General features: G+C 40.8%; 1 protein-coding gene across 1 annotated transcript; it reads right to left on the reverse strand.

Annotated features, from left to right (window-relative positions):
* Positions 1–9,359: 9,359 nt before the first annotated feature.
* On the reverse strand, positions 9,360–10,150 carry LOC100838938 (zinc finger protein 11). Its single transcript, XM_003576512.4, has one exon. It carries the CDS (start codon positions 9,956–9,958, stop codon positions 9,572–9,574), a length of 387 nt encoding a protein of 128 aa, XP_003576560.1. The 5' UTR covers positions 9,959–10,150; the 3' UTR covers positions 9,360–9,571.
* Between the last annotated feature and the right edge of the window lie 4,794 nt (positions 10,151–14,944).

Raw genomic sequence — 14,944 nt, forward strand, 5'->3', positions numbered from 1 at the left:
TAGGACAAACCTAGAAGTACACCTATTTGTGGACGGAGGGAGTATCTTTTTGACTTCATCTTCGGTTTGCCTCTCTCTCTCTCTTTCTCTCTTTCTCTCTCTTCCGGCTAGGGATCCCAACATCCTAAGAGTAACAAATTTAATCCACAAAGAAAAACGAGGGGAATCAACTTTTGACTTGGTGAAACCCTAGATCAAGCTCTCCTCAACCGTTCCTCAAATTAAGTATTAGCTTGGGGGATGCACTAGGGAGAGAGATCTCGAAGATTTGAAGCTTTTCGGAAGTGAAGAATAGTGGAAAATGTCGGGGGGGGGGGGGGGGGGAGCCGTTGGGGACGAAGACCCTCTTTTATAGGGCTCCCCGGTTTCTAACCGTTATGTGTAGTTTCAGCACCGGGTGGTACTACCGCCTGGCCCGAGACCGCCGGCGGTAGTATTGCACCAGTACCGCCTCAGTGCCGCACTAGGTCAGTAGTGTTTTGCTACCCCTCGGCACTGGTCCCTACCGGCCCCGGTACTGCCGCCCTGGAAGCAGTCAGTCAGAAAACTTTGGCTCAAAATTTTTTTTTCGCTAATCTTCACCAATGGGTTTGTAGGCTATTCGGTGGGTGCAATCTGATAGTTTTGTGTACGTGAAATCGATTCACCTTAGCCTTCCCATATGGACTCCCTCTTTATAATACGAATTTTCCTAAGACTCAATAAATTAAAAAGGCTTATATCCTTCTATGCTTATTTCCTTTTTGAGGGCTACGAAGTGTGTCACTTCATCTTATATAAACTCTGAAAACACACGCACAATTTTGTTGAACTTTGTTTACTTCAAATATGACCGTTCGACCGGAAGACGTCCCTTTGCCGCCACAAGAGGTGGATTAAAGGGGGTGCGATAGAAACTGGAAGTGGACATATGAGACGTTTACTGCTTATGGTGTCTCCTCCAACGAGATGCTGTCGGCTAATAATAGAGAATTGATGTCAGAGGTGGCTTTGAAAGCAAGTCTGAGCGTAGTCCTATGGAAATATAAGATCTATGCATGTATATATGGTGTGCATATCTGAATTTTATTCTCATTATTTTCTTTGTTATGCATGATGCCCTGTTCACATATTTGACATGTACTTTGGTACAAAATACGGCTGAACACCCGTGAAATATGAAAATATTTTAACTCTCAATCACATGCAACTCACTCACAGACAAAATTACAAAATACAGTTGCAAAATCAAGCATGGGGAAATCACAGGTGCAACTGAAAAAAATTTAGTTGAAACCCCATGCAATGAAAAATTACAGATGTGACTTCAAAAATTATAGTTGCAACATCCATTCAACTGAGAAATTATAGTTGCGAAGACGGTGCAACTGAATAAATGACAGTTACGCAACTTAAAAAGCTACAGCCAAAACTATTGAAAAGTTGCAGTTGCAACGTCCACCCAAAACGAAAAATTACAACCTTTGAAATATGCATCTCGTCCAAAAATATTAGGACACAAGAAAGTAATGTGAAAGTTACCAACTATTGCATTTTAAGTTAGTGAAAAATATATAATTTGTGCAACTCGGAGTGTGCAATTCATAAAATAAATAGACCTAAATAAATGAATTACAAAGAAAACACATTATGTGCAAAATATTAGTTTAGCATGCAACTAACCCTAACTACTCACTCTAAGCACTTGAGTTGCATATGAAAAAGAATACAAAATAGAAGGCATAATGAATACAAAGCAAAGTCAAGGGAAATAAAAAGAAAGAAGAAAACAAAAAAAACAAGGGATAGCGAAAACAAGAAAAATCAAGAGATAAGAAAAGGCAAATTAAAGCATTAATAAGAAAACTGAAATATAAAAAAGAATAAGAAACATAAAACAATAGGAAGAAAAAACTAAAGAATGGCAGACAAGGGATTTGAACATGCAACCTCTTGTACCCAACCCAGCACACAGGTGGTAGCCACTGCACCAATCAATTAATAATACTTTCTTTGGCCGGAATTACTTGTCACTGATTAATTAGTACAACTTTGTATTCCTCCAGACGGAATTACTTGTCGTTGAACTTTGTACTAAATCCGAGACAAGTAATTAATTCCGGTCGGAAAGAGTACAATTCCGGTCGAAGAAAGTACTAAATCTGGGACAGGTAATATGGGTCGGAAGGAGTTACATTTTCTCTTCACATCTCTATATATTAGCTCCTTATCTGCTCAAACGTCCGCACAAATCTCAGTGTATGATCCGATGGTTCAGAACATCGACCGAGAAAAATAAAATTCTCAGACAACTGAGTACTAGCAAATCTGTTTTGGGACGGCTGTGCTCTAGATAGTCGTAAGTAATGAGATCATGTGGGGCGGAGCTACAGTATGTACACTGCCAAACTGACGCCGGCGCCTATATGCCCAAAATCCATACACCTAAACCGCAAAAGGTTTTGAGGAGAAGCTCTTTAGATTCTGATAAGCAAAAGGTTCGACGATCTCGCGAAAAAAGTTTTGTGTCCCGAGTCGTGACTTCTGCGTGGCCCAAGCTTCTGTCTCTCTTCGACCTGAGCATTCAACCGAATCCTGAGTATTCGACTTTTTAAAATTAGACTACGACTTGAACATTGATTTCCGCCCCTGCTCATGCTCGACATCTGGGACGGCTCGTTCCATGTCCACTGCCAAACATACACTCCAAATGGAGAGCTGAATCTTTTCGAAAGATAAAAATGAGCTGAACGAGACAACCTCACAGCCATCGCTGCACGTGTGGAAAAAAGGAAAGGATGAGAAAGAGCAGCTGCGTACATCAATCGGGAACGACGTTGGGAGAGAGGGAGAGATCATAATATTTTTTTGCGAATCAGAAATCACGGTTGAAAGGAAGATCGCCTTTTCAAGATCAGACGTTTTATTACTTGTTATCGTCATATTATGATAATTTGATATACGCACATATGAAAATGCACACAACTATAAGACGGAGTAGCGTCAATGTGCACATCCACAGCAGAGAACCTATGACAAGGGAATACCTTTATGACCACACTCTGCGATCAGATCATGTAAGCAACTCCAATCCTCTTGACAATGGGGCAGGCATAGAGCCTACTCCTACGAATCTAGACAAATCCGAGTCATTTATTTTTGGACAGAGAAAATACAACAGAGAACATGCAACTTTTTTTTTGTTAAACGTCATATCATATATGTGTAGGCACGGCACCAAAAAATTTCGACCGCGTCATATGATCTATTCTTTGTGTCCAGTTACCATAAAATTTTCAAAATAAAACTGTATTGATAGGATTTTTTAATATCAAAGTGGTGTGATCGTTAAAAGTTCAAGTGCTGACCTCTGTCTACCATGAAGTACACAACTAGAAACTTTTTATACTGTCTTGGTTTAATTTAAGTTTCTTGCGACCTTACTTTTTAAAAAATCTTGTATTCCTCCGTCCAACAAAAAATGTCTCAATTTTGAATAAATTTAAATGCATCTATACACTAAGTCATGTCTAGATACATCTAAATTTTAAGTAACTTGAGACATCTTTTGTTGGGCGGATGGAGTGCACCAATTGAAGCCCTAACTATATTCGGAGTTTTTATTTTCTTTTACGTTGTCCAAGCCCGATCATCGACTAACTTTGCCTGCTTGATAAAAAGTACTCTGCTGGAGTAGTACAGTAGTAAAAAGGAACTCTTACCATAGGTCTCACATGTGCATATGTTTCGAGGGCTTATTCTGGGTTTGTCCAATTTGCAGGTGGTTAGGTATACGTCATGATCCCTTGTTTCCTTCGGGCCACAATTTGTTCTGCAGCTTTGCTGGCAGGAAAGTGGACCATGGTGCCGATTCACACGTCGCTCTCCAAATGTGTTGTCGAACCCAGGAATTGCTACGTGGCCGCGACGGCAATATGCCATTTTATTTTGCGGCCCTGTGGCTGCCACAGCCCAAGTGGGACAGCAGAGGAACTGACCCCACCCCAACAGTTGTTCCCGTGAAGATGCTTCTACGAGACTGAGAACACGACTGAAGGCCTTTACCAAAAAAATGCAAATAGTTTTCCATACATAGTTGTTTGCTATTAGGAGCAAATGTATTTTAGCCGTTTGCTTTTAGGCCTAAAGGCAAACGAAAACAAAAAACAGCTTCCGATACTCGTCTGCAATGTAACGTTGCTTTATAACGCTTTGCAATGACCTTGATTGTACTAGTGATGAAATAGGCTAAAGTTTCTTCAAACAACAATAATTTGTAATCCGATATGGAATTGCCTTCTGGTCGGTCTTACAAAATGTCACACTTTATGTCGTGGTTAACAAAATGCTAAGACATTTTTTCACTGATAGGTGGGACCTGGGCCACATGTCAGTGACTCAAGGTGTGGCATTTGTGTCAAATTGCAAAGAAAGACGTAGTATTGTGTCAAATTTTGCGCTATCAATGTAGACAAATGCACTGGCTGACTAGTAGCACCTTTTCAAGTTCTATCCCTTTCACCTGTTACTACCAGCCTTGTTCCTTTCAACACAAATCATTCACATGCATTTTATAGATGGAGCTATCCTCAGGTCCCACCAATGAGAAATAGCATATGAAAGAAACAAAACTGAAGGTGTATAATCCTTTGAGAATAAAAGGCGTATCAAATTTCCAGCGAAAAAGTATCAAATTAATATGACCACTCGCAAACAAAAAGATCCCTAGTAACCATCATGCATAGCCGTCAAGACATGTTCTAGATTTGTTCATTACACAAGATTACGATAAGGCTTGGGCTCGTAATTAATAAAGGGTGTGTATATATGCAGTACTGATCAATTTTATTGGACGACAATATAACCACCTCAGAAAGATATATCGTCTATAACATAAAAATTCGGTCTATTTTCTATTGAAAATCTAGCTAGCTAGGTTCATGTTGATGATCATTTCAAAATTAATAGACGTTAGTTAGAAGCAACTTAGACTATTAGATGCAAAATGATACCAAACCCGGTCACATAACGTGCATGGAGGACCATAGACACGGAGCCTACTCACATTGACACCTCGCTATCGATGGATATGCATCGGCTATACACCACCACCACATGTTGAAATTATAAGACCAAGCCCATATGATAATTCTTGAAATCTTAAAGTCGCATTAGGAGGAGTATAGCAAGAGTAAAAAGAGTTTAGTCCGGCTTACTAATGGAGGAAGAGCTATAACACCTTACAATTTTTTGTGCACTTGACACCCAGGAGAAAGAAACAACAAAACAAGCGTGATATGAGAATTTTATATCAAGTATTTTGGAGGTGAATTGCCGTTTATATTCCTATTTAATTCTACCCTTTTTGTGCGACTTCTATGTTGGTTTATTTGGTTTGTTTTCACAGTTATCACACCAGAAATTTAGGGGTACAAAATATGCCTGATTATGATTAGAGTTTATTGCTGCTGCTGCTGACTAAGGCTGTTAGGATTGTAGGCCTCCCAGCATGGTGTTCTATAGCAGCGACAATTTTCCCTCAAGTGGTGAGTAAAGGATTAATATCTGACCTCGAAGAATTTTGATACCCTCTGGCCTATCTCTGTCAAGTGGCCTGTAAAAGATACTAACAGAGCCTTATTGTCCCCAATGTTATGAGTGCGGTTGTCAATTGCACTACTATTTCTTTTTATTACAAAAACTAATTAAAAGTTTTGACTGAAGAAAGTTGTAATTGAATTGGAATTTTAAAGAAGAATTAACTAAGATTAAAGATGGAATGGGACACATGGGTTCTCTCATATCATGCCTCTCTCAAATATGGTGGGGCACAATTTAAGCACACATGTAATTGATCTATGGAAATTAGCGAACATTATGGCTTTATGAAGGAACATCGATCTATAGAGGCAACTGGTCCTAAAATGCATATATATAGGTATATATACACCCTGCATCCACAAATTTAAAGTGTAAGGCTAATACTCCTTCTTGTATGTAAACAAAATTAACCAAGAAATAAGTAGGGCGTGAAGTAGTGCATTAGGAAAGAAGACATACATTTGAGAATCAACCCTCCACAATTTTGAGTGTAAGTGTCTATCCCTTTCTATCCTTAGTACCGACGCAATTGAAAATATTACCAATAGATACATGTGCCTCATCACTTTCTGGCACTGGCATACTATCACACAATAGGATGAATTGTTTCTTTACCCTTTAGTGGAGAAATGTTAAATTTAACTTAGAACAGTATCCATGATATAGTAATCATATTTTGTCACAGTATCACTAATAGCAACTCTCATGCAATCGACGCAATATAATAATAAACCAGAATATGTAATAAATACATAAAATCATAATAGAGTTATCGTCGATCTACAAAACAATATATGCAGCATGTATGTGGATCTAAGTGCCTTATACCAAGACTATACACATTTACCTTTTACTTTTTTCAGATGCCCTATACAAAGAAACAGCCGAATCATCATTAAGTAAATAAATTTCATATGAATGCATCAATCTCTGTGGCATAGTGATTAGGAGATCATCCCATAAGAGTCTCCCATTTTATCTCTAATGATGTGATCGTGTGTTGTAAGAACTTGGATGCCTATTCAAATATCAATCCTTTTTATCACGAGGCTACTCACATATATTCCAGAAGTCACTCTATCTGATGAGCACCCCAGGTCCTTCGCATTTTTAAAATAAAAGTACTATCAACATATATTGATTATAATCATGTATAATAGATCATATTTTAATCATGTTCGACAGCTCATGACATCTAGAGAGAGAGAGAGAGAATTCCGCAATTCCATAGCCTCTATCGAGACTCATCCTCCAGAAAGTGGTGGCCATGTTGATCATGGTGGTCGTATCAACTAAATTTAGATTGGATCTGAATGTACTGTCAGTGAGCCCACCAGATTTGGAGCAAAGATGGATCGATGAAGTTGCTGGAGATGGAGCTCCTCGGCAAGGTGGGATTCACCGACTTGAGGTGTGACTCCTCACCAGTAAGTAAGGGTCCTTTCCAGGGGCGGGCCTACGGCCCATGCTAGGCGGGCTATAGCACGGGTCTAGCCCAGAAGAGGTGCCTAGGATATCTGCTGCTTTTTGAGCCTAGACGACTGGATCTAGCGAACTCAGCCCCTCCTGGCCCAGCTTAGCCCCCCAAGCCCAACCTCCAAACCCAGTGCCTGACGCCATAGTTGGCACCGCAGCCCAGCGTCCCTGGAGCCCATGCCCAACACGTTGATTGCTGGACTCCTGTCCCGTGATCGCTCCGCCACCAATTCGCCACGATAGTACAGTAAGTCTACCTCCCGCCGACTCGCCAAGCACCGACAGCAGCTCGATCGGAGCCGATTCCGGCGGATGCCATACACGCGTACAACACGGCTTTTGGTTTGCTTTTTCGAAGATTTTTCTTCCATTTAAATTTTGAATTATACGTAATTCATCGGTAATTGTTGTTGAGCCCTAGTTAGATTTAGTTCAATTCCTTGCAATTTGTTGGATTATTTTTGTTAAATTTAACATAGATGAAAAGATTATATCCAAAATTAGATGGCTCTGGTAGTGATAGCAATGCAGAGCATAAAAGAGCATGTCTTGAGCTTAATATGGATGATACTGAAGGTGATGTTGGACTTTAAAAACCAATACTCCCTCCATCAACAAAAGATGTCTCAAGTTTGTCAAAATTTGGATGTATTTAGACATTTCTCAGTGTATGAATGCATTTAAATTTAGTCAAAGTTGAGACATTCTTTGTTGGACGGAGGGAGTAGAAGCTTTTGATCCTAATATTATAGATGAATCTAGAAGAGCATATTTATCTAAGGGTCCATGTCGACCAACGGGACATAATTTCGAACAGAAAATGCATTCTTTATGTTCTTAGAGTATTTTTGATTTCTTTAGAGACGGTTTGTGTTTTTGGGTTGCCGAATACGAACTTTTAGTACCGTACAATTTTATAGTCGTCAGCCAAAATTGTAGATGTGTTACAAGTTAGCCCCCTCCTTTGTTCATTCCTGGGTTCGCCACTGGCCCTTTCACATGGTCCTCTAGCAACACCGTACCATGTGGAAATATAATGTTGTTCTTGTTGAGACGACTCGAGTGAAAATTTGCATAAGATGGGACTCAATAGACAGTTAAAATAAAAGCCATCCTGCACAAGGATTCTGAGTTGTTTTGGAATATAGCTTTTGTAGCACGGGTACAAAAATATTAAGGCCTTCATTGGATCATATGAATTTTAGTGGGAAAAAAGAGGAATTTAAACCTAAGGAAACATTACCATGCATGCCATTTGGATCATAGGATTGCACCGATAGAATTTCACTTGATGGGAATTTTCCTCCAAATTTTGGAGGAATCCAAGCATGGGGTCTAACCTAATGGAAAATATTATTTGTAGGTCCCGATTCATCTTCTCTCTTTCTCGCATCTCTTACTACAATTAATTAGTACTTCCTCCGTCTGTCAAAATATTACATGTATCTAGACGTTTTTTAGAAATAGATACATCCATTTTAAAAAAAAATTGAGACAAGAATTATGAGACGGGGGAGTACTACCTAAACTCAAAGCTCATGTGCCTCTTGTATATAGCATGCAAATTAACACCCCTTTGAAGTAATTCATTTTTCGTATAGTATTCAACACGTCATGACATTTCGATCCTATTTATTTCTTTATGTGTTTTAATTAATTTTGGATTTCTATGATCCAAACACAAGCCCTATATGGATTATAAGTATATGGGTTATTTGTTGGCAACCACAACATCGAGACCAAAGTTTTCGAGGTGGGCAACGTCTTGGATACATACCAGAATTTCTTGGGTTTTATTCCAAGAGCTGTCTTTTTTCCCTGTCCCCCTTCCACATCATCGCCAGCACAACCACCTGTTTGCTGTTGCGACCGCTCCCATCAATTCAAACTATTACTACAGTTTTTCAGTTGGTATCACTATATCCCCACGTAACGACAGAGGAAGGTAATAAGTCACGTGTTTTATGCACGGTACAGAACAAGCAGTGGCAGCGACAGGAGGATCCTATCCTACTGGAAGGCCTACGGGACCACACAAAACCACCCACAGATTTGCTTTCCGGGAATTATTGACGAGGGTTAGCTATCATGTAGGCTATGCCTACAGCTGCTTGGCTGCCTAGCTAGTACTGCATGTGTACATGTCTAGCCAAGTAATAATAATAGTGCTATATGGCTCCTTAGCTTAATTAATCCTTGTAACTTTTGAGATAACTTAACTCATGTCCCAGTAAAAAAGTTAGAAGAAAGAACAAAAGAAAAAGACAACGATGATGAAGAAGTTGGGGCAGGAGGAATGGGGATTAATCGACAAGAATCCCTAGCTAAGATCAACTTGGTTTCACTCGATGCATGACCAAATGAATCAAGAAATTAGCTCTCTTAATTAGTGAGAGAACAACATCACAATTCACAAGAACTCGATAAGGGATTACTTAAGCGAATCGACCATATATAAGTTTCCAGTGACACTGGCAGTAACCAATTTCAGTACGTACGTGTATCGATCATAGGCTCAAAGCTTCAGGGACAGGTCGATCTCCTCGATGAGATGGTCCCGGCGAGCAGCCTCCGGCAACAGCGTCACCCTCCTGTGCGAGGAGCTCCCCTCAGCATTGCTGCCCGCGTCTGTGCCTCTCCTGCTGGCCTCCTCGGCGGCACCCTTGCCCGCCGCGTGGTTATGCTGACGGCGCGCGGCGGCCAGCTCCCGGGTGCGCTTGGCGACGCTGCGCTCGAATTTGTGGGCGTTCTGGTGGCCGCCCAGCGCCTGGGAGGAGTAGAACTTCTTGTCGCAGTAGGTGCAGGAGAAGTAGCCCAGCGGCTCCTCCGGCGCTAACGTCGGCTGCAGGGAGAGGTTCAGATCGATATCCCCCTCTCCCTCGCCGCCGTTATTGGACTCCATGGCGACTGGCCGGCCAGATATAGAACACTGCCTCAAATATGTGCTGCTGCTGCTGCTGCTGTCTAGATAGCTAGGTACTTGTAGCTAGCTAGTGTATTGTAGTTGTCTGGGAGTATTAATCATAGAGTACTCTTAATCATATCCCAAATGATTTAAGTAGTAGGACAATCACAACCCTAAAAGAGAGGTGTGTACGAGCGAGTGGTATTGTACGCTGCTCCAAGGGGGGGACAGGGATAGAAAAGAGATGAAAAGGACAGAAGATTTCATGTGTGATGGGTCCGTCGACGAATAGGATTGCTCGTTGGCAGCTGGAGCTGGCTAAGGTTCTGTCCGTTGGATCTTGGAACAAGGGTTTATCTATGGACCTATGAGAAAGAAACAACTGTGTTTATCGCCTGCCTACAGTGACCGTGACCGTATGTGCGTTCCAAAGAACCGTGAACCTGTGCCCCGCTACGAACACGCTCGAGAGTATACAATATGAACGCTGTTTACGCAAAAACTCTGATGTGACACTCTACTTAACTAAAAAGAAAGAGATGGTATCTTTTTGACTTAGATACGGCTCTTGGCACGGAATCCAATACAACTCATATTTTTTTCTGATGAAACATTCAATGAAAGCTATTATATCTATTATATATTAAAAATACAATACAGGTATTATTAACAGGTATTTGAAGAATTATAACTCACCGACAAGAGAGCCCAAATTTTAACAATAGCTAATAACAATTAATATCATGTAAGAGTGAATGACTGGCTACCAAACCAAACACTTACTAACCAAATATCTCTAAATAGTAAAAAGAAACTAGCTCACAATCTAAAATTTAGCCAGAGTATTGATAGATAATCACGAAAAACTTTAATATCACATTACGATTTATTATCACAAAAATCATACGTATTCATATAACTTGGAGCACACACAACCAACAATCAGCATATCAACTTTCATTTTGTGTACATATGTGATATTTTGGTAGCACGTACTGTATTCTCCATATATACTACACATACAACATGCTACATATTCCCGATATATTACGAAAAATACTAGTACCTAAATTGTATGTAGTATTTCGCCTAATCATGAGTATGCAATAAATAGGGCCCCTTCTTTTCGGCTGGAACTTTTCCAGAAACCAGCTTTAGCTACACATACAAACTGCTACCCTGAGAAGCTATTTTTGTCCCCTTCTTTTTAGCTTCTAGAAATATTGTTATTGTCTGGTTTAGTAGGAATAATCTGAAATACCCCTAGATCAATTGTGTTATATTTCACTGTTGATGCTATCACTATTTTGGACTTTGTTCATATACTAGCTAGCACGAGAGTCATCACACTGCATCTCTCGATACACAAAACAGAATATGAACAATCTTACTCGTCTCCAACTATTAATCAACACTTGAACACAATTTTTTCAAAGCATATTAGTTAAAACCGTCTGATCCATATAGTTTACGAATTTGGTATGGAAAAATGGTCCGAACATAACCCGTGCCCGGCCCGTAAAGTGTTTTACCGGCCACTGTAAATCGGCTCTCCGCAAGCCATGTGTAGGGCTGTGGAGTCGATTTACGAGGCGCATTTCTCATTTCCTCCACCGCCGCCTCCTCCACCCAAATCTGCCCTCACCTGCAAGAAATCCGCCCCCACCAGATTTGTGACCCCCACCGCACGATGTACCATGTTAATAGCTCGACCGGGGCGTGGCAAGGCCGAGGAGGACGTGCGGACTCGTCGCTCGGGCTCGGCTGGTAAGTCGCCAGCCACAAGCTAGGCCAGGGATCTCTCTCCCACCGCCGATCATTGAAGTGAGAGCTCGCCGCCGCCCACCAAGCGTTGCCAGATCCACAGAGTTCCCATGCCACCGTGCGGAGCACATTGGTGGCACCGGAGAGCTCCCCCCCCCCCTCCCCCCCCCTCCGCGGGGAGCCGAACTCGGAGAGCTCTCGTGGTGCCGACCACATGCGGCCTCCTACACCGACAGCGAGTCCGACTCCAACGACGTGGAGAAGCACCTCGTCCAAAATCAAGGAGGACGACCTTGGCGACCAACACTGAGCACTGTCGGTGGATTGACCCTGACCAGACCGCGTAGGCCATCCACGAGTCTGAGGAGCTCGCAAGGAGGACATGGGACTGGCGCTTGGAGACGGAGCTCCACACCCTGATCGACATCTTCTCCGACTCTGAGTGAGCAGGCGAGCTAGCTGCGACGCCGCATCGATCGAGTCCAAAGGATCTGGTGAGGAGCTCAGACCTTTTTTAGGTTAAATGTTAAGTTGAAGATTAACTGTATGTTGTCGAACTGCAATAATTATGAACTATTATCAACTCTATTTGCAAATTCTAACTAGTTTTTTGAATTTACGGTACTCATATTTGGTATTTGTTTTGTCCGGACCAAATCGAAACCGTAAAAGACTTTTTAGGTAAACCATAAACGTGTTTTAAGAGCCGATATTTTAAGAGATGTGCTAGAAATGCTCTTGCGGTCTTTGGTGGTCAAATTAACTGCAAAAAAAAAAACTGTACAGATTAAATCCTACTCCGTGTGCCTAAAGCAAACTCTGTTCGACGTACATGTGGTACGTTTTGGTGATGTCGCGTATAAGCTTATGGTTGCGCACCATGACCTCAGAGGAGAACAACAAACACTTAAACTTGCCTGCGTTTCGGTGCAGTGGAAGGTACTGCTTCTTTTGCCCAGCCAAAGCTGTTGCCCTCCCGATTACTTTCGATATAAATGCTAATTAACTAGATCTAGAAAAGCTAGGGAACCTTATGAAGCCAGACAAGCAATGTCATAGTTTTAATTTTGTCTCGAAGGTGTGGCGCGACTTCCAAACATGCATTGATGCCTGGAGAAAAAAACATCATTGTCATCACATTATTATGGCTTTGCTGTTGAAACAGTGCCTCGCCTATTTCGGTACTAGTAGCTTGCATTCGCATAGAGTGTTTGCCAGTTTGGTGGAACCAGGAGCCTCAAGCCTCACTGTCTTCGGAAAAAGTAGCTACAAGACCACGATTGAGATTTTTTTAATGTTTTTTCGTGACATGAAGTGTGCCCTGGCTTGCAACACATTCTGTATACGTAAAACGATTGAATTCAATTCGAGGTGGAGAGAGAGACAGAGAGGGCTACGTAACACGGCCGGCCGTTGTGGCCTGTGGGCAGAACTCGAGCGTGAAGTGAAATTAGTGTTACTGGGATGCGAGAAGCGGCTATGTAGCTATTATTAGCAGGTCGCATTCTTTCGCCAGAAGAGGCTGGCTGCTTAGCTTCCAGTTTGATTAATCTCTGTAATTTTAATCTTGTTTATTTACAGCGAACTTACCTTTATGTTTCGTTCCGGTTTGGCAGAGCTCGGGTCGTTCTGTAACACAAGGCCCCGAATCGATCTGAGCTTTATCAAATGGGCCGTCCAAGAATGGGCGAGTCAAATTATATATGGAGTACAGTACTCCGTATGTATTTAGAAACGGAAGGAGTAATTTCTCTTATTCCTGTTTGTTTGTCGAGTCATGATTTCGCCACGTCAATTTCTTATCCAGAACGCCACGCGCGTATTGGCACGTGCTATTATGTTCATTGGCGTGTAGGGCTGAACAGCATTTTTACTTACTAGTAGTACTTATTGGAGCCTAAACTTTCAATATCAATCAAATCTATTCTGATATTATTCTCATATCATCAAATATATTCTGTTTTTTCAGTAACATCATTATGTTATTATTATATCATTAGTATTTCAATAAATTTCAGTATCAATATCATTTTATTATTAATAGATATATGAGGGGGGTTTCCAAAGATGGTGGCACAAAGTGGATATGAAAATCAGCCTACAAAAAATGTGTGTCAAAAAGCATCTAAACATTAGCGAGTCTATTAGTGGACTGCCGTCCACCTTGGTTGAAGAAATCTCATGCAACCATGGACTCATAATAGACACTCCCTCTTGTTCCTAATTAATTGGTGTCAGAAATTTCGCAAAAAAAACCTTGCTATTTCCTGAAATCGACCTGCAGTTCACGTTCTGCCAGTAGTTTTTCAAAATCAATGTGCAGTCCACGTTCAATTGAAGATGTGTATTGCAGGTTGATTTCGTAAATTAATAGGATTTTTCTTTTTGCAAAATGGCCGGCGTCAATTAATAGGGAAGGGAGGGAGTATATGAGTGGATGCCACGTGATGATGCACGATAGGTTGAGCTGGTAGGGTAGAGTTATGAATAAGCTGAACTCGAGCTAAATACAGCCAAGCTAGCTCCAACGACTGTTTGTCTTAGAGCTACCAAGCTCTAATTTGGCTTGACAGAAGATGGCGAAGGCTCAAGAAAGGTCGATAACTAAAAAGAGTGATATCACTTGTATAGAAATATAGTAATTAAGCTAGATAAATGAATTTCCTACACATGAGATTACCTAAACTTCACATGCATCCTATTTCATTTCCATAACCAAACCCAATAAGAATCACAATTTATGGTGAACCATTGCTTTCCATCCATTTTCTAAGTTTAAATCCTATTGGAAAATAGGATAAATTCACAAATCCTATAAATGTCTATGACGGTTCCAAAATTGGTAATGGCAAATCATAGTTGTCTAAAGAAATACTTTTTTTTGTTTCAGGGAAAACTGTCCCACTAGCAGAGTTGCATTTTATTAGCTATCAAGTAGTACAAGATTATCGTATTGGAAACTCAAAAGTAATTCCTGGGGTTTCTTTCAACAGGTTTTACATTTTTTTTATGTTCCACCAATACTTTACTTTGAAGTTTTAAAGCATTTACTTGGCAAAATCATACTAATAAATATCTTTTTCAAACCCAATACAGATGCTCACAAGCACACATGTACATGCAAAATAACAATAGTTTTTTTTCTTCGAGAGATAGCAAATTTAAACTAGGTCTAGTTTAAATTCGTGCCGATCTTTATGAAACAAAGGGAGTATTATA

The sequence above is a fragment of the Brachypodium distachyon genome, chromosome 4 (assembly GCF_000005505.3).
Source record: "Brachypodium distachyon strain Bd21 chromosome 4, Brachypodium_distachyon_v3.0, whole genome shotgun sequence".
Lineage (NCBI taxonomy): Eukaryota > Viridiplantae > Streptophyta > Magnoliopsida > Poales > Poaceae > Brachypodium > Brachypodium distachyon.

Excerpts from the sequence above, each read along its gene's own strand:
- LOC100838938 (XM_003576512.4), bottom strand. The coding sequence starts at position 9,958 with ATGGAGTCCAATAACGGCGGCGAGGGAGAGGGGGATATCGATCTGAAC.